At 64.2% G+C, this 18,853-nt stretch overlaps 3 protein-coding genes across 3 annotated transcripts; 1 reads left to right on the forward strand and 2 right to left on the reverse strand.

Annotated features, from left to right (window-relative positions):
* Positions 1-344: 344 nt before the first annotated feature.
* On the reverse strand, positions 345-4,118 carry LOC100859737 (tubulin alpha-1A chain-like). Its single transcript, XM_015300317.4, has 4 exons — positions 4,067-4,118; positions 2,418-2,640; positions 2,168-2,316; positions 345-1,514 (listed from the first exon to the last, which is right to left on the reverse strand). Exons 1-4 carry the CDS (start codon positions 4,067-4,069, stop codon positions 534-536), a joined length of 1,356 nt encoding a protein of 451 aa, XP_015155803.1. The 5' UTR covers positions 4,070-4,118; the 3' UTR covers positions 345-533.
* Positions 4,119-6,907: 2,789 nt separating this feature from the next.
* On the reverse strand, positions 6,908-10,716 carry TUBA1A (tubulin alpha 1a). The gene is given in 5 exon segments (NM_001305272.2): positions 6,908-8,094; positions 9,099-9,247; positions 9,326-9,415; positions 9,417-9,549; positions 10,648-10,716. Coding segments are annotated over 5 exon segments (1,356 nt in total). The 5' UTR covers positions 10,651-10,716; the 3' UTR covers positions 6,908-7,113.
* A 4,063-nt stretch (positions 10,717-14,779) lies between these two features.
* Positions 14,780-18,463, forward strand: LOC100857858 (tubulin alpha-1C chain-like). Its single transcript, XM_015300314.4, has 4 exons — positions 14,780-14,832; positions 15,712-15,934; positions 16,013-16,161; positions 17,408-18,463. Exons 1-4 carry the CDS (start codon positions 14,830-14,832, stop codon positions 18,377-18,379), a joined length of 1,347 nt encoding a protein of 448 aa, XP_015155800.2. The 5' UTR covers positions 14,780-14,829; the 3' UTR covers positions 18,380-18,463.
* Positions 18,464-18,853: the final 390 nt, after the last annotated feature.

Genomic DNA, 18,853 nt, shown 5'->3' on the forward strand with positions numbered 1-18,853 from the left:
CAACGAGGGGGATGAGACATGCTCTCACTTGCAACCCCCCCATCTGGCCACAGGACCCCAGGATGGCTGTGTCTGCCCACCGCTGGGGTATGAATGAACGCGCGGTCCCCATTCATAAAGATGCGCGGTTCCCATGGAACTTGATGAATGGCCGCAGCCCAGCGCTTCCCACCCACATCCCTCCCCATCTTCTGCCCCACACGCTGGGGGGGAGAACAGCCTTATGGACAGAGCTGGGGCTGAAGGTGCTGAGCTCAGCCCACCCCCAGCAGCACCACCAGTGGAGGGGAGGGAAGAAACAGGGTTATCCCAGCATTGCAGCACAGAACAATCAGACACAGAGCTTAAGACAGGGAATGCTTTTTATTCATTGAGACACACAAGAGAAGAAGGGTGGGTCTGTAACAGACTTGCCATTGAACCACAGACCATAACAGCACAGACAGCAGCGCACACCGCTACAGACCCAAGGGGGTAGGGGGGATAACTAGCTTTGTTGTCTGTATGAGCAAGAGTAACAACGTTGTGATCCCTCAGTACTCCTCTCCTTCCTCCTCACCCTCACCCTCCACCGAATCCACCCCCACCTCCTCATAATCCTTCTCCAGGGCAGCCATATCCTCCCGAGCCTCCGAGAACTCCCCCTCCTCCATGCCCTCCCCCACATACCAGTGCACGAAGGCGCGCTTGGCGTACATCAGGTCAAACTTGTGGTCCAGGCGCGCCCACGCCTCGGCGATGGCCGTGGTGTTGCTCAGCATGCACACGGCGCGCTGCACCTTGGCCAGGTCCCCCCCGGGCACCACGGTGGGCGGCTGGTAGTTGATGCCCACCTTGAACCCAGTCGGGCACCAGTCCACAAACTGGATGCTACGCTTGGTCTTGATGGTGGCGATGGCGGCGTTGACATCTTTGGGCACCACATCCCCGCGGTACAGCAGGCAGCACGCCATGTACTTGCCGTGCCGCGGGTCGCACTTCACCATCTGGTTGGCCGGCTCGAAGCACGCGTTGGTGATCTCAGCCACCGACAGCTGCTCGTGGTAGGCCTTCTCAGCAGAGATCACCGGCGCATAGGTGGCCAATGGGAAGTGGATGCGAGGGTAGGGCACCAGGTTGGTCTGGAACTCCGTCAGGTCGACGTTCAGAGCCCCATCGAAGCGCAGCGAGGCCGTGATGGAGGACACGATCTGGCTGATGAGGCGGTTCAGGTTGGTGTAGGTGGGGCGCTCGATGTCCAGGTTCCTGCGGCAGATGTCGTAGATGGCCTCGTTGTCCACCATGAAGGCGCAGTCGGAGTGCTCCAGCGTGGTGTGGGTGGTGAGGATGGAGTTGTAGGGCTCCACCACGGCCGTGGACACCTGCGGGGCCGGGTAGATGGAGAACTCCAGCTTGGACTTCTTGCCGTAGTCCACCGACAGGCGCTCCATCAGCAGCGAGGTGAAGCCGGAGCCGGTGCCGCCCCCGAAGCTGTGGAACACCAGGAAGCCCTGCAGCCCCGTGCACTGGTCAGCCTGGAAAAGAACAGCAGACAACATCACATCATTGCCAACTGTCCCAGATTCACGTTGCTACTATCTTGCCTAGGAAGCGAAGCTCAAACCCCGCTGTCTCAAACCCTTTGAGACATCTTGCACCAAGCACGCATTGGCCTCCATTGGGCTGTGAGCATTGGGAGGACAGCAATGTGCCTCTGGGAGCCAAGAGCCCACAGAGATGTGTGGGCAGGAGCTGGCAGCAGCCCTCCCACCAGGAACAGCACTGCAGGGATGCAGGGCCAGCTTGAGCTTCCCTGAAGGAGTTAAGCGCTCAGCACAGCTGCTCATAAGCACTGCATAAAGAAGGATCAGAGTCCATGTCAAAGGGAGCCTCACATGACCCAAAAGAAGGAAGAAAGTGAGGTTTTCCCAAGCACAAAGGCTGCCCCGTGCCCTGCAGGCCCATCCCACACCCACAGTCGACACATTTGGGTCCAAGCGTGGGGGCTGCAGCAGCAGCACATCGGCAGCACCCACGGGGACGGGGGGCAGCATCCCACCCACTGCAAGAAAAGGGCGTCCGATGCACTCAGAGCCCCACAGCACAGCTCTGTGCTGCCCACTGATCACACAGGGGGAGGGCAGGGGGGGACCCAACGGTGCGGGCAGCCCCACGGTGCCGTACCCACCAGCTTGCGGATGCGGTCCAGCACCAGGTCGATGATCTCCTTGCCGATGGTGTAGTGCCCCCGGGCGTAGTTGTTGGCCGCATCCTCCTTGCCCGTGATCAGCTGCTCGGGGTGGAAGAGCTGCCGGTACGTCCCCGTGCGCACCTCATCTGGGGGGCACCGCAACCAACGTCAGCACCGCCACGGCACCCCCACAGCCCCCCCTCCCCACCATCAGCAACACCACCAGCAACACCCCCACCCCACTCACCGATCACGGTGGGCTCCAGGTCCACGAAGACGGCACGGGGCACGTGCTTGCCGGCCCCCGTCTCGCTGAAGAAGGTGTTGAAGGAGTCGTCCCCCCCGCCGATGGTTTTGTCGCTGGGCATCTGCCCGTCGGGCTGGATGCCGTGCTCCAGGCAGTACAGCTCCCAGCACGCATTGCCGATCTGCACGCCCGCCTGGCCCACGTGGATGGAGATGCACTCACGCTGTGGGGAGAGGGAGGGGGGTTTGGGTGCTGTTCTGCTGTGCCCCATCACTGCACAGCTGGGGGGGCGGATATCTTCCCCATGGTCATCCTTATTTGTTCCCTGTTGTACTGGGAGGGGACTCGCAGCACCAGCGCTGTCTGTATGGGGTCCAGCATAACTGTGTCCTCATGGGACACCCTGAGCCCCGAGGGGACGCACAGTGCTCAGTGCCATCTCCATGGGCAGCAATGGGGCCATGGGGGAGGGAAGGGGGTGTTTGGGGTCAGCCACACCCTGGGCCCCCTATAGCAGCGTGGGAGTGACCCCACCCCGTGCGTGGGGAGGGCATTTCGCAGCCAGGGAAAGGGGTGGCACTGAGGATGAGGAAGCAGCACTGCAGGGCTGACATCACTGCGGCACCGCGGGGAAACCACGTGGCCACCGACTGAACCCAAAGCAATGAGTGCAGCACAGGGTGGGGGGGATGGGATGGGGGGGGGGTAAGGGGGGGGTCCAGTTGCTCTGCCACTCCCCCACCCCCACCCTGCACATTCCCAGCCGCACCCATACAGCACCACCTGCTCAGCATTCCTCCCTGGAAAGGCAGATGGTGCTCACAGTGGGGGGGTGGGGGGGTTGCCTAAGCTTTATGGGAGGGGCATAAAACCCCCGAGGGGGGCAGGATCGGCCCCATAGGGTCCGCACTGAGCTGCCCTCGGATGGGTGCGGGGAGCAAAGTGGGACAGGAAAGGGAATGGGTGCAGCACTGGGGGGGGGTAAGGGGGGGGATGGGGGGTTTTGGTGCCGCAGGGGCGGGGCTGAGTGGGGGGGTTGGGGGGGGGAGGAGCGCGCCTGCACCTTCCCGCGCGCGGGAAACCCCTAACGGTCGGGGCTTGGCGCCAAAAGTGGGCTCATGCCCCGCCCCCATCCGAGCGATGGGGGGGATGGGGAGGGAGATCTGAGACCACGTGTCGGGGGGGGCCGCAATGGGGTCCTCGGGTTGAGGCGGCACCCCGAGGTCCGGCTCTCTCTGTGCCTCCCCCACACCCCCCCAACCCATCGCTCTGCCCCCTCCACTCCTCCCAGCCCCCATTTCCCCCCCCAATTCCTGCTCTACCCCCCCAGCCCCTTTTCACCCCATCAGCCCCCGTTACTCCTTTGCCATTCACCCCCACCCCCCGCTGCTCCCCTCCCCCTCCTCACCTCAGCCCCTTCATTTCTCCCCCCCAATCCTTCCCCCCGACCCTATAATCCCCCCCCCGACCCCAAATCCCCCCAATCCTTCCTCCCCACTTCCATCCCCCCCACCCATCCTCTACACCCCCTTCCACTGCTCAAAGCCTCCTCTTCAACGTGTGCCCCCTCTACGCATCCACTCACCCACTCATCGCTCCCACCCCATAACCCTACTCCTAATTACCCCCTAATTACCCCCGCCCCATACCATGGTTGCGGTACTCGGCCCGACGCAAAGAGTCGTCGCAAGTTCCGACTGCGGCCGCTCCCGGGAGCGCCCTTAATATAGAGGAACCGCAGCGGGCAGCACCCGCGCTCCCATTGGCCGATGCGACCGCCCATCAAAACACCTCCAGCGCTGATTGGTTGAGCCGCGTGGAGCGCTCCACCTCCCCCCCCTCATCTGCAGAGTGGGCGATTCGCCCTCCCCCCCCCCGCAGTGCGGTGCAGCCCCCATCTGGAGCAGCAAAAGGGGGCTGGGGATTGGGGAGGGGGGGATAAATTACTACGGGGATCGCCCCCCCGCAGTCCTCCCTACGCGTTTTGCCCGCCCCACTGCGACGGAGGTGGGGGGGGGGGAAAGGAATAGGGAACGAAAGCAACAGCCGTTAATACCCCCCCCCTTCCCCTGCGCATATCCCCGCCCGCCTCGGTGCGGTTTTGCTGCAGAGGAAAACTGCGACAGTGCGGGGGGGGATATAGAGCACGTGCTCCCCCCCCCTCCTCCCAACGCCCAGAGCCTTTAATCCGCTTCCGCGTTGCCCCCCCTCCCCCCCCGAAAGCTCAGCTCCCCATGGGGCCCCCGGCCCATCTGCACCCCCCCCCCCCCCCCCACGCCGGTGCCATCTGCACGCTGCCCCCCCCCCCGCCCTCACATCCCCTCCATCCCACCACGGGGGTCGCGGGGCCGCCCCCCCCCCCGCAGCTCCCGGTGCTTTTTGCTCCCGGTACACCGGAGTCCGAGGGACCCCCACGAGTGTCGTGTCCCCCCCCCCACCTTATGGTGTGTCCCCCCCCCCTCCACGGCCGCACTGCAGCAGCGCTGCGCTGACGTGGCGCTGCCTCATGGCCGCCGGCCGCGAAATGGCGGCTATGAGGAAGGGAGAGCCCCGGGGGGGGGGGGAATAATGGGGGTGGGGGGGATAAGGGGGCGTCCTTTGTGCGTGACACCCCCGCAACTCCGCAGTGCTGCATGCGGGGTTCGCGCCGCGTTGCGCTGTGAGCACATCGTGGGGGGGGGGGCAATGGGGGGGGGCAATTGTGGGGGGGGGAGGGGGTGGGCGGCTGACTGCCCCCAACCCCACATAGGGCTGCGCTGCCCCGTCCGGAGCGGAGCGGTTCCTCTTCCCACAGTGGGTGGGGTCAGGGATGGGGGGGGGGGGGGCACCTACAGCCCATAGGAATGGGAGGGACTGCGGACACAGCGCTGCTCCCCCAGCCCATGGCTGAACCCGCCCCCCTCCATCGCTCTACTGGGGCTCTGTGGGCAGCAGAGCCCCCCCCCCCCCCCCCCCTTTAGGCTTCTACCGGCCCTGGGGGGGGGGGCACCCAGCAGCAGACCTGGAGCTCGATGCTGATGCTGATGCAGGCTGGGCTGCTCAGCAATATGGATCAGGATCTCAGTTTAAGGGCCGTCGTATCCCTTCAGCAAAAGGAATCGATGAGCTCTGGTCCTAAAACATCCCATTTCCGCTTTGCTGGGCAAACAGCCTTGTTTTCTCTTCATTCTGCCCCACAAGAAGCCCTGCAGTCACAACAGGCAGCTTTTATCTCTTACACCCCCCATAGGCAAGGCCATCTTCCTTGGATTTCATGTGTGTTGTTTTGGAAGTCCCTCATTATGGCCTAACGAGCAACAGAAGTCTGCCAAGCTGGGGAAAAACAACCGGGGAGAGAATAGAGAGGCATAGGACCACCATAGGTGTTAATGCCCAGGGGGCCATTAGCATTTATTAATGAGTTACTGGATAAGAATGAGTACGTCTCCCAATATACTGCATAGGTGTGTCCTCAGTGTTCAGATGTAGAAGCTGAGCTGTCAGAGCATCGTTTGTTTGCCGCATCATCTGTTTTGTAGGGTGAGGAATAAAGGAGTGCTGCTTTCTAACACCATTATGGGGTCAGAGAGTTTTCTTCCCCCGTTTCGGGTGACAGCAGCACCACAGGAGTGGGCACTGCAGAGGTCCCCGTGGTGCTGCAGTGGGGATGGTGGGCACCAATGCACGGGGATGGAATGGTGCAGTGCTGCTTATATGGTGGGGGGGCTCACATTAGGGGGGCAGCTCAGGGCCACTGCACCACCATGGAAAGATGGGGTGGGAGAAACGGTCAGAACCCGAAAGATGTGAGCTGAGTTTCATTAATTGAATGTAAGGCAGAAAGGAGGAAACTCTTTGTGCTTCCCATCAGCAAGCACTGCTCCATGCCCCCTCCCCACATACCCCCACCCACCTGCAGGCTGCTTGCTTTCTGGGGGGCTATAGGGCAGTCTGGGTTCTGCTGCAGCCACAAAGCCCAGCATTAAAGGGGGGGAAAGGGAAGCAAACCCCACTCCTGCCCATCCCAGAGGATTCCCATTGGGGTATCCCATCCCCTACAGCATCACGCTCCAGTGTAAATGGGGGGGAGAGATTCAAATTATCACCAAATTAATCACCTACAGTACTTTAAACAAAGGGGGGAACGTTCAGCATAGGGGCATTTTGTGCCCACCCTTCAGCCCCTCTCTCCCATGAGGGGATGTGTCCCCTTATCATTCCCCCCCCCCAGGATGGCTGTGTCTGCCCACCTCTGGGGTATGAATGAACGCGCAGTCCCCATTCATAAAGATGCGCGGCTCCCACAGAACCTCATGAATGGCCGCAGCCCAGCGCTTCTCACCCACATCCCTCCCCCATCTTCTGCCCCACACGCTGGGGGGCGAAGAGATGGGTGACCCACCCGGGACAGAGAGGGGGCTGAAGGTGCTGAGCTCAGCAGCACCACCAGCAATGAGGGGGAGTGGAGGGGTTATCCCAGCATCACAGCACAGAGCACTCAGACACAGAGCTTAAGACAGGAAATGCTTTTTATTCATTGAGACACACAGGAGAGGACAGGGGGAGGGCGGGGTGGGGAGGGGTCTGTAACAGACTTTCCATTGAACCACAGACCATAGAACAGCACAGACAGCAGCGCACACCGCTACAGACCCACGGGGGTGGGGTGGGGGATAACTAGGATTGTTCCCTGTACGAGCAGCACCGTTGTGAACTCTCAGTACTCCTCTCCTTCCTCCTCACCCTCACCCTCCACCGAATCCACCCCCACCTCCTCGTAATCCTTCTCCAGGGCAGCCATATCCTCCCGAGCCTCCGAGAACTCCCCCTCCTCCATGCCCTCCCCCACATACCAGTGCACGAAGGCGCGCTTGGCGTACATCAGGTCAAACTTGTGGTCCAGGCGCGCCCACGCCTCGGCGATGGCCGTGGTGTTGCTCAGCATGCACACGGCGCGCTGCACCTTGGCCAGGTCCCCCCCGGGCACCACGGTGGGAGGCTGGTAGTTGATGCCCACCTTGAACCCAGTCGGGCACCAGTCTACGAACTGAATGGTGCGCTTGGTCTTGATGGTGGCGATGGCGGCGTTGACATCTTTGGGCACCACGTCCCCGCGGTACAGCAGGCAGCACGCCATGTACTTGCCGTGCCGCGGGTCGCACTTCACCATCTGGTTGGCCGGCTCGAAGCACGCGTTGGTGATCTCAGCCACCGACAGCTGCTCGTGGTAGGCCTTCTCAGCAGAGATCACCGGCGCATACGTGGCCAATGGGAAGTGGATGCGAGGGTAGGGCACCAGGTTGGTCTGGAACTCCGTCAGGTCGACGTTCAGAGCCCCATCGAAGCGCAGTGAGGCTGTGATGGAGGACACGATCTGCCCTATCAGCCTGTTGAGGTTGGTGTAGGTGGGGCGCTCGATGTCCAGGTTCCTGCGGCAGATGTCGTAGATGGCCTCGTTGTCCACCATGAAGGCGCAGTCGGAGTGCTCCAGCGTGGTGTGGGTGGTGAGGATGGAGTTGTAGGGCTCCACCACGGCCGTGGACACCTGCGGGGCCGGGTAGATGGAGAACTCCAGCTTGGACTTCTTGCCGTAGTCCACCGACAGGCGCTCCATCAGCAGCGAGGTGAAGCCGGAGCCGGTGCCGCCCCCGAAGCTGTGGAACACCAGGAAGCCCTGCAGCCCCGTGCACTGGTCAGCCTGCGGGGACACAAGGAGGAGTCATGGGGGATCCAGGCAGCTGCACAGTCGGTCCTTCCTTCCTCTTTGTGGCCTCGTGAGGACATTCCGGAGGGGATTCTTTTGGGGATCTCCAGGGTAGGAGGCACCAGGGCAGGGTGATGGGGCACCTGCAGCCATTGCAATCGGCCCACTGAGGTGTGGATCCCCTGGGGGGCACAGCCTGTGGGGTGGGGGCACTGGGCAGCCTGGGGGAACACGCCAGGGTGGCGTCTTGTTCCATCAGACAGCTGCAGAACTGCAGAACGTCCTCTTTATGGCCTGGAGAGAACACTCGGGGGGGATTTCCAGTAGCGGGACAGGGTGAGGGGTACCTCCATCCACCGGGGGTCACCACTCGGAACATGACTCCCCTGGGGAAGCCCCATGGGCACATGGCCTCATGGATGGAGGGCAGATACCATCAGCTTCCCCCACCCATGGGGTGTGTGCAGGGAGCAGATTGAGCTGCGGTCTTGGCCACAGTGTTGGGATGGGAGTGGGACAGCCCACAGCTCTGCCTCCACCCCCACAATCCCTGGGGTTCCCATCCCCTCTAAGTGCAGCTGGACGTGGCTGCAGCCAGGGCTGGGGGTGGGCGGGGGGGGGCAGGGGAACAAAGGAAGAATTGCACAGCTCAGCACTGTCGGGGGACGCGGCGCTGTGGAGCAGCTCCAACACCGCAGCTGCACCGCGGCACGTTGCCAGCCAATGGCAGCCAGCACAACAGGATTACCATTAATTAATATATTCAATCTAAATCCAGCCTGGCTGGGTCTGGAGGGGAGGGCGAGACAGAGGAACAGAGCCTTTGTCCTCATCACGCCACCCACCCACCCAGCCCCCCAGGCTCATCCCACCCACTGCAGGTGGAGGGGTTCCAATGCACTCAGAGCCCCACAGCACAGCTCTGTGCTGCCCACTGACCACACGGTGGGGGGGGGGGGGACCCAACGGTGCGGGCAGCCCCACGGTGCCGTACCCACCAGCTTGCGGATGCGGTCCAGCACCAGGTCGATGATCTCCTTGCCGATGGTGTAGTGCCCCCGGGCGTAGTTGTTGGCCGCATCCTCCTTGCCCGTGATCAGCTGCTCGGGGTGGAAGAGCTGCCGGTACGTCCCCGTGCGCACCTCATCTGGGGGGCACCGCAACCAACGTCAGCACCGCCACGGCACCCCCACGGCCCCCCCAGCAACATCCCCACCCCACTCACCGATCACGGTGGGCTCCAGGTCCACAAAGACGGCACGGGGCACGTGCTTGCCGGCCCCCGTCTCGCTGAAGAAGGTGTTGAAGGAGTCGTCCCCCCCCGCCGATGGTTTTGTCGCTGGGCATCTGCCCGTCGGGCTGGATGCCGTGCTCCAGGCAGTACAGCTCCCAGCACGCATTGCCGATCTGCACGCCCGCTTGGCCCACGTGGATGGAGATGCACTCACGCTGTGGGGTGGATATGGGGCAGCGTTACCCCATGGCTCAGCGTTGTGTTTCCCCTCCGCCCCCAGCCCGCATCCCCATGGAGACGCCGTTCATAGGGATGGGCTGAGAAGAGCGCCCTCTGGCGGCTGGAATAGGGCCCGACCCCCCCCCCCAAAGGCTGCGTCGTACCCATCCCCATCCCATTGTTCTGGGGCTGCAGCACAGCCACACCCCGATGGGGGGGGGGGGGGTCAGTACTGGGGGGGGGGTCCCATCCAGCTCTGTAACCCCACCCACTGTGGGTTGTGGGCTCAGCAACGGGATCCCACGCTGTCCATGGGGCTGGGGCCACGCCCTGCCCTATAGGGACACAACGCTGCCGGTTGAGGGCTCAGCACCGGGACTCATTCTGTCCGGGAGGGGGGTCCCAGTTTAACCATCGCCCCACCCGGTGTGGCCTCAGCGCTATTCTGCCCCCATCGGACCGGAGCCACGCCCTTACCGGCTCCGAACCGGAGAACGGAGCTCCTATTGTGCTCCGTTAACCGGGAGCCACGCCCAGCGCGGAGCCGGTACCGGGAGGTCCCATCTCACCCTACTGAAAGGGACCCGGTGTTCCCCGTCTCGGTTTAACGGGGGCCACGCCCTGTGCTGACTCGGCACCGGGACTCATTTCACTCCCTGGAACGGCTCTTAAGACCCCCCCAACCCCATTTAAAGGTGGGCTACACCCGGTACTGAGGGAGCCCTATTCCTCTTCAATTAGCGGGTCCTTAAGTCCCGTCCCCCCCCCCTCGATTTAACGGCGGCCACACCCGAAGCTGACGCGGCACCGAGGCCCCATCCTGCCCGGATTAACGGGACCCGATGCGGTTTAACGGGGACCGCACCCGGTGCGGGCTCAGCACCGAACGAGTGGTCCTCATCTCCCCCCCCCGCCCCGGGTGGGGGCCGCGTTTTGTCACCGGAGCCCTTCGAAGCGACCTCATTGTGGGCTCCGCGGCTTCAGAGGGGGGGGAAGAGCCAAAAAGGGGGGAAAAAGGGGGAAAAAAGGGGAACAAAGGGATATGTGGGGGGGAGATGCGCAGAGCCCGGTCCCGGTGCCCCCCCGGTGCTCACCATGGCGGCTGCTCGCTCCGGGGCTTTCTCACAGCACGACGCTGAGGCAGTCGATGTAAGAGACGCGGCGGAGCCGGGCGGTGGAACGGGGCTTTATAGGGCCGCCGGGGCGGAGCGGAGCGGTGCGGGGGGAGGCGGCCCCGACGGCGGCCATTGGTGTGCGGGGATGAGGTAATGCCGCCCCCTCCCCCCCCCCCTCCTCCCTCCCGCCCCACCGGAGCTGCAGACAAAGGGCGGGCGGGGCGGGGCGGGGGGGGGGACGACGGGGGATGCGGTGGGGACCGCCGCCACCACCACCACTCCATCACCGCTCCCGGCTCCGGGGGTCCGTTCTGCGCCGTGCTCCGGTTCCCACGTCCCCATCCCCGGTCCTCCACTTCTGTCCCCATCAGTGTCCCCATCCCTGAACCCCGTTTCTCTCCGTGCCATCGGCCCCAGCCACGCCCTGCACCCCATCCCCAGTTGTGCCACAGCGCTTTGCTTCTCGGCTGTGGCACTGTCCCCATCCCCGTCCCCATCTCTGTCCCCATCTCCATCCCCGTCCCCATCCCCATCTCTGTCCCCATCCCCGTCCCCATCCCTGTCCCCATCCCCATCCCCACCCCTGGCCACATCCTGGCCCTTAGCTTTAGTTGTGCCCCCATTCCCATCCCCATCCTGCTCCCCAACCCCAGCCATGCCCCTGTCCCCAGCCGTGCCCACACCCCAATCCCCATCCGTATCCCCGTCCCCATCCCCGGCCACACCTCAGTCCCCGTTTGAACCGTGTTGCTGTCCTCGCGTTGGCCGCATCCCTGTCCCCATTCCCGGAACTGTCGCTGTCCCCATTCCTGGCTGTGCCCCAAAGCCCCCCTTCCCAGCCATCCTTTGGCCCTCTTTGTGTGCAGATCGCAGCCCCTGGAGGCCCAAAGAAAGGGGAGTCCCGGGGCTGTTCCAGGCCAACCCGCCCCCCCCCCCTCAGCCCCCATTACAGCCACTGGACCCCCCCCCCAGCCCCCAGAACAGCTCCAGGTCCATCAGCAGCTGCTCTGCAGCAGTTGGTGTTTTGGACATAGTTGGACCACCCTGACCTCCCCCCCGCCCTCCCCCCATCTGCTGCAGCCCCCCCACCCCGAGCCATCATCCTGCCCAGCTCCAGGGGTTCCTGCACATCTCCTAGTGGCTCTTTTATTGGGGGGGGGGGGGGGGGGGGTTCGTGCTGCAGGGCACTGAGGACGGAGCTGCCAGCATCATCCCCCTCCTCCCCCCCCCCCCAAAAAAAAGCTGGGAAATCACGATTTCTTTCTGCTTTTTTTCATACAATGTGTGCATTTTTGGGATGCTCCACATCTTCGTTCCCATGTCCTCACCTCTCCGCCCCCCTCCCTCGGTGCTTTTGGGGTGCTGCTAAACCAGGGCGGGGCTCCCCATCCCCCCCCCCCATCCCCCCCCACCTCCGGGAGTGTGGGGCTGCAGACAAAGAGGAGCCATGAGCCGGGCAGCGCCCACCAGAACAAAGGCTGAGGCAGCCCCAGTCAGGCTGTGCTCCCCCCCCCCCCCAAAAAAAAATCAACCCCCCCAGCTCCCCCCACAGCCATTGCCTGTGAGGGCTCTGTGGGGTTCTGACCCCCCCAGGAGTGGGAAATACAGCCCCCAACCCGTAACCCAGGGATGGGAGGTGCCCTTCAATATCCCCAAGGACATAGGTGGGGGGGCTCTGGGGGGTCCTGGGGGCTCAGCCCCCCCACCCAGGGTGCTGCAGGTTGAAGGGTGATGGGCTCTGAGTTCTGGGGGGGGGTCTCCCCCAGCCCCCTCCCACCTCGTTAGGTATGGAAGGCCACTCGCCACCACGCCACCCGCTGCTAAGCAACGGCGTTGCTAGGAGACAGGTTGCTAGGATACAGGCTGCGACCCCCCCCATACCCCCCCTCCCTGCCTCCATCACCTCATGGGGTGGTGAGGGGGGGTCCAGCCCAGGGGAGTGCAGGAGATGGGGACTGTGCGGGGTGGAGAACTGTCCGGGGGGGGTCTGGGACCCCAATCCCCCCCCATACATCTGCAAGGAGGTGACTCCATCCCACAACCCCCATCTGACCCCATTGTACTGCTGGGGGGGGGGGTTTAAAACTACCCCTGTTCCCCCCCCCTCCCCTCCCCAGTTCCCCTCAGTGCTCTGCTATGGGGAGACATTAACCCTACCCCCCTTTCCAATGCACAGATGCAGTGCACAGCAGTCCATGGGGGGGACGGGGGGGTTGGCTCCATTTCCCCAAGCTCCCAGTGCTCCCCCCCCCCAGGTCCCAATGCCCCCCCCCCCAACTAACTCCAGGCCGCCTGTGCTGTGTTGATTGTTGGTAGCAACGCAGCAGCTCCTGGTGACTGTTGCTGGGCCCCTGCCGTGTTTGCAGCCCAGACACAACCCAGCACAGAGGCCATACCGCCCCCCCCCCCGGAGCCCCCCCGGAGCCTCCCAGCCCCACTGCATCCCCCCCCCCCCCCCCAGCCCTGCTCCCCTCACTGCAGCCCAATCCGAGGTCATGGTGTTGGTATGGGGTTGGTGGAGGATTCTGGCTCTGCACACCCCCCTCCCCCCCCCCTACCCCCCACTGCCTGTGCCCGCCAGCTCTGTCTGTCTGTCTGTCTGTCTGTCCCCTGAGCATCGATGTGACATGTTCACCCAGACTGAGGGATGGGGCCCTGGGGGTACGGCGGAGGTGGGGGCACCCAACACGACGGGGTGACCTCTGTGTCCCCCCCCCTTGGGATCAGGTGGGGGTCCCTATCCCCATAGCATTACAGGACACCTATGAGGGGGGGGGGTCACCGCTTTGTCCTCATAATTTGGGTGTCCCCCACCCCCCCAACGCCCATGGGATGATGAGAGAGTGGGAACGGGGGGGGCACAGGGTTAAGGGTCGGGTGTGTGTGTGGGGGGGCTACGTCTGTCTGGATGTGGGGAGGGGGCTGCAGGTGCGGCACCGCATTGCGGCAAAAGCAGGGATAAAGGCACGGGGCGGCGGCTGCGGCAGAGAGATGGGGATGGGGGGAATATGGGGGGGGGGGAAAGGGGGAGCTTGGGGGGGGTAATGGAATCGGTGCATCCCCATAGGGAAGGAGGGGGGGTCCCCAGCGTGGGGGGGTTCTGGTGGTAATGGGGCTGAGCAGTGGGGAGCAGTGTGGGACACTGGGTGCTCCAGTCCTATAAGAGGAGCCGGCACTGAGGGTGTCGGGGGGGGATATACTGGGAGAGGGGGGGGTGGAATCATGGTGCAGTTTGGGTTGTGGGGTTGCAGCCATGGGGCACGTGGACCCCCCCCAGGCACACAGGGGACTGTGGTGGCACTGCAGGGACCTGCCACACTCAGGACCCCCCCCTGGGGGCAGAGGGGTCCCTCAGCCCTGGGGACATCGTGGTCCCCCACACTGAATCCTCGGGGGCCCTTAAATGGAAGGGGAGCAGTGCCGCCCCCCCCCCCCGCAAAGCCCCACGTTTGGGTGACCCCAAACGGTCCCCACCCACAGCCCGGGGCCAGACGTGAGCTGACCCGCGAGGTGCTCCCCCCACCCCCCCGGCCCGCTCCTCCTGCCCTACAGGATCTGCCCCCCCCCCCCCCCCCTCCCAACCGCCCCAGGGAAATGCCCCCCCGGCGCTGGCGGGGGAACAAAGGCGACGGCAGCGGCAAAAGGAGACGGCGCGGCGGTGCCCCGCGGGGATTCCCACGGGAACGGCGACACGGGGACAGCGGGGCCCCCACAGCCCCCCCCTCCGGGCCCCGGTTCCGCCTTTGCAGGGTTGGGGATGGGGATGGGGGGGCACCGGGACCCCTCGCATTGGGGTCCGCCTACGGCCCCTCCGCGCCCCTCCTGGGAACGCCCCGCCCCTTCTGCTCAAGCCACGCCCACCGCCCATCAGACCACGCCCCCAAATTCCACTGGGTGCCTATCACTGACCACGCCCCCTAATAAAAGCCCCGCCCTCCCGCACCTGACGTTCGAACCGACCAATCAGCGGCGGGGCGTGGCGGAAAGGGCGTGGCGCCGAAGGAGGCGGGGCTTGACGGGGGCGGGGCGTCGGGGTCACGCCCCCGTGTGCCCCACACCACTGAAGCCACGCCCCCTCACGTATATAATGGGGGGCCCGGGGGGGACTTTTCTCTGTTCCTCTCACCGGCGGCTTCATAACAAGTCGGGCAGTGAGCGGCTATGGTGAGGGTGGACGCGGGTGGGCTGTGGGACCCTCTGCGTGGGCTTGGGGGGGATTCCGGCGTGGGAGGGCTGTGGAAATCACGTGGGCAATGCGTGGGGTCGCTGGAAGCACGTGTGTCCTGGATATGGGATAGGGGTGTGGTGGGTGGGTGGGGGGCTGCGAGTGGGTTTGGGGTAGGGGGCTGTGGGGTGGGGGCTGCAGGACTCAGGTGAGCCGTGTGTAAGACTGGGGGTAAGGGGGTAGTGGGGACTGTGTGTGTCCCATATACTGCATGGGAGGGGGGGGGGGGGGGGTGTGGGATCACTCGTGGATCCCCGTGGATGTGAGTCATACGTGGGGCAGCATCTGTTTTCCACCCGGGCAGCTCCCCGTGGAGCTGCTGGATCCCGTGTGAGTCTCTGCCGCTGCACTCGTGGCCTTTGGAGTTTGCCCCCGCCCCACCTTGAGCCTCACACCGCGTCCGTGGGGCTGAACTGTGGGCACCGGGACTGCCATGTGGGGCAGTGCCCAGTGGGGAAGAGAATGGCAGAGAGTGCCCCATCCCAGTGCAGCTGGGGGGGGGGGGGGGGGCAGCTGGGGAGAGCCCCATTCTTGGCTCTGGAGAAGAGGAGACGTTGGGGCTGTATGTCCCAAACGGTGTCCCCATCCCATTACAACTGAGAACAACTATGGGGAAAAAACACTTCCCAGCTGTGCAGTGATGGAAGCAGCACAGCCATCGGGTCAGACAGCCCCAAACTGAGAGCTGCCGTCCCACTAGAAGTGGGAGAACGTAGGGATAACCATGGGGAGGATAACCATGGGGAGATCCCCCCCCCAGCTGTGCAGTGATGGGGCACAGCAGAACAGCACCCAAACCCCCCTCCCTCTCCCCACAGCGTGAGTGCATCTCCATCCACGTGGGCCAGGCGGGCGTGCAGATCGGCAATGCGTGCTGGGAGCTGTACTGCCTGGAGCACGGCATCCAGCCCGACGGGCAGATGCCCAGCGACAAAACCATCGGCGGGGGGGACGACTCCTTCAACACCTTCTTCAGCGAGACGGGGGCCGGCAAGCACGTGCCCCGTGCCATCTTCGTGGACCTGGAGCCCACCGTGATCGGTGAGTGGGGTGGGGGTGTTGCTGGGGGGGCCGTGGGGGTGCCGTGGCGGTGCTGACGTTGGTCGCGGTGCCCCCCAGATGAGGTGCGCACGGGGACGTACCGGCAGCTCTTCCACCCCGAGCAGCTGATCACGGGCAAGGAGGATGCGGCCAACAACTACGCCCGGGGGCACTACACCATCGGCAAGGAGATCATCGACCTGGTGCTGGACCGCATCCGCAAGCTGGTGGGTACGGCACCGTGGGGCTGCCCGCACCGTTGGGTCCCCCCCTGCCCTCCCCCTGTGTGATCAGTGGGCAGCACAGAGCTGTGCTGTGGGGCTCTGAGTGCATCGGACGCCCTTTTCTTGCAGTGGGTGGGATGCTGCCCCCCGTGCCCGTGGGTGCTGCCGATGTGCTGCTGCTGCAGCCCCCATGCTTGGACCCAAATGCATCGACTGTGGGTGTGGGATGGGCCTGCAGGGCACGGGGCAGCCTTTGTGCTTGGGAAAACCTCACTTTCTTCCTTCTTTTGGGTCATGCGAAGATTCCCTTTGATGTGAGGTCTCCTTTGGGTGAGTCCCCACCTATGGGAGAATGGGGTGGGGATCAGCAGCTCCTTTTCACGCCGTCAGCAGGATGGGAAGCAGCATTAAGGACTGCAGGTGGGGCTGCCCTGGAGGGACAGGACAGGGCGGATGGGTCAGTGCTGTCCCCTCCCCATGCCCACCCCAGGGCTCTGTCTGCTCCTGGTGCCAATCCGGCTGCTTGTGGCTGGACCTGGGGCTTCTGCGTGGGCGCCGCCACCGCCGTGGGGCCGGTTGGACCGGTGCTGCTGCCCCATTGCTTTGAACTTCTGTTCCCACGCCAGCGACAGAGCTGCGGTGCTGCTGGCTGTGCTGCAGGCGATGCCAGCACAGCACATTGTAGCAGGATGGCTCAGGACACGCATCTCTTGGTGCAGAGGTGTGGGATGCGAGGCCAGGAATGAGCTGGCCAACACCGCAGCTCAATCTGCTCCCTATGCACACCCCATGGGTGGGGGAAGCTGATGGTATCTGCCCTCCATCCATGAGGCCATGTGCCCATGGGGCTTCCCCAGGGGATTCATGTTCCGAGTGGTGACCCCCCGGTGGATGGAGGTACCCCTCACCCTGTCCCACTACTGGAAATCCCCCCCGAGTGTTCTCTCCAGGCCATAAAGAGGACGTTCTGCAGTTCTGCAGCTGTCTGATGGAACAAGACGCCACCCTGGCGTGTTCCCCCAGGCTGCCCAGTGCCCCCACCCCACAGGCTGTGCCCCCCAGGGGATCCACACCTCAGTGGGCCGATTGCAATGGCTGCAGGTGCCCCATCACCCTGCCCTGGTGCCTCCTACCCTGGAGATCCCCAAAAGAATCCCCTCCGGAATGTCCTCACGAGGCCACAAAGAGGAAGGAAGGACCGACTGTGCAGCTGCCTGGATCCCCCATGACTCCTCCTTGTGTCCCGCAGGCTGACCAGTGCACGGGGCTGCAGGGCTTCCTGGTGTTCCACAGCTTCGGGGGCGGCACCGGCTCCGGCTTCACCTCGCTGCTGATGGAGCGCCTGTCGGTGGACTACGGCAAGAAGTCCAAGCTGGAGTTCTCCATCTACCCGGCCCCGCAGGTGTCCACGGCCGTGGTGGAGCCCTACAACTCCATCCTCACCACCCACACCACGCTGGAGCACTCCGACTGCGCCTTCATGGTGGACAACGAGGCCATCTACGACATCTGCCGCAGGAACCTGGACATCGAGCGCCCCACCTACACCAACCTGAACCGCCTCATCAGCCAGATCGTGTCCTCCATCACGGCCTCGCTGCGCTTCGATGGGGCTCTGAACGTCGACCTGACGGAGTTCCAGACCAACCTGGTGCCCTACCCTCGCATCCACTTCCCCCTGGCTACCTACGCCCCCGTCATCTCTGCTGAGAAGGCCTACCACGAGCAGCTGTCGGTGGCTGAGATCACCAACGCGTGCTTCGAGCCGGCCAACCAGATGGTGAAGTGCGACCCGCGGCACGGCAAGTACATGGCGTGCTGCCTGCTGTACCGCGGGGACGTGGTGCCCAAAGATGTCAACGCTGCCATCGCCACCATCAAGACCAAGCGTAGCATCCAGTTTGTGGACTGGTGCCCGACTGGGTTCAAGGTGGGCATCAACTACCAGCCGCCCACCGTGGTGCCCGGGGGGGACCTGGCCAAGGTGCAGCGCGCCGTGTGCATGCTGAGCAACACCACGGCCATCGCCGAGGCGTGGGCGCGCCTGGACCACAAGTTTGACCTGATGTACGCCAAGCGCGCCTTCGTGCACTGGTATGTGGGGGAGGGCATGGAGGAGGGGGAGTTCTCAGAGGCTCGGGAGGATATGGCTGCCCTGGAGAAGGATTACGAGGAGGTGGGGGCTGACAGCGTGGAGGGCGAGGAGGACGGGGAGGAATAGTGGTTCGTTCTGATAGGTGCCCTTCTGGGCTGCTGCACAGGGACGCTCAATAAAGCTGGGCTGAATAAAGCTGAAACGGTCACAGGTGTGGCTCTGGTTTATTTGTTGTTCGTGGGCTGTGCTGGGGTTTGGGGGTCCTGGGTCTCTATGGGTCAGTGCTGTCCCCTCCCCACGCCAGAGGGGTCTCAGGTCCTCTCAGTCACGCTGTTCATGCACACGGGCTTGTGCGCCGCTCTGTACCCTCAGTCCGGTCGTCTCTATGGTTTCGGGCTTCAAGAAGCTACACGTGTTCGTGCTGAAACCCGGAAGTGGCGTCTCTGTGTGGTTACCGCTCTGCGCCGCCAGTCCGCCCGTCTCTGTTGCTCTAAGTCCTCCCGACGGCCTCACGCATGCGCACAACGGCACGGAGCAGCGGCGCCGCGCCGGCGGTGCAGTGCCTCCGCTCGGCCAGCAGGGGGCGGCATAGCGGTGCCC

The sequence above is a fragment of the Gallus gallus genome, chromosome 34 (genome assembly GCF_016699485.2).
Source record: "Gallus gallus isolate bGalGal1 chromosome 34, bGalGal1.mat.broiler.GRCg7b, whole genome shotgun sequence".
NCBI classification, from domain to species: domain Eukaryota; kingdom Metazoa; phylum Chordata; class Aves; order Galliformes; family Phasianidae; genus Gallus; species Gallus gallus.

Excerpts from the sequence above, each read along its gene's own strand:
- LOC100857858 (XM_015300314.4), top strand. Across the intron at positions 15,935-16,012 it reads CCTGGAGCCCACCGTGATCG|ATGAGGTGCGCACGGGGACG; the intron begins GTGAGTGGGGTG and ends GGTGCCCCCCAG. Across the intron at positions 16,162-17,407 it reads TGGACCGCATCCGCAAGCTG|GCTGACCAGTGCACGGGGCT; the intron begins GTGGGTACGGCA and ends TGTGTCCCGCAG.
- LOC100859737 (XM_015300317.4), bottom strand. Across the intron at positions 2,317-2,417 it reads CCTGGAGCCCACCGTGATCG|ATGAGGTGCGCACGGGGACG; the intron begins GTGAGTGGGGTG and ends GGTGCCCCCCAG. Across the intron at positions 1,515-2,167 it reads TGGACCGCATCCGCAAGCTG|GCTGACCAGTGCACGGGGCT; the intron begins GTGGGTACGGCA and ends GTTCTTTTCCAG.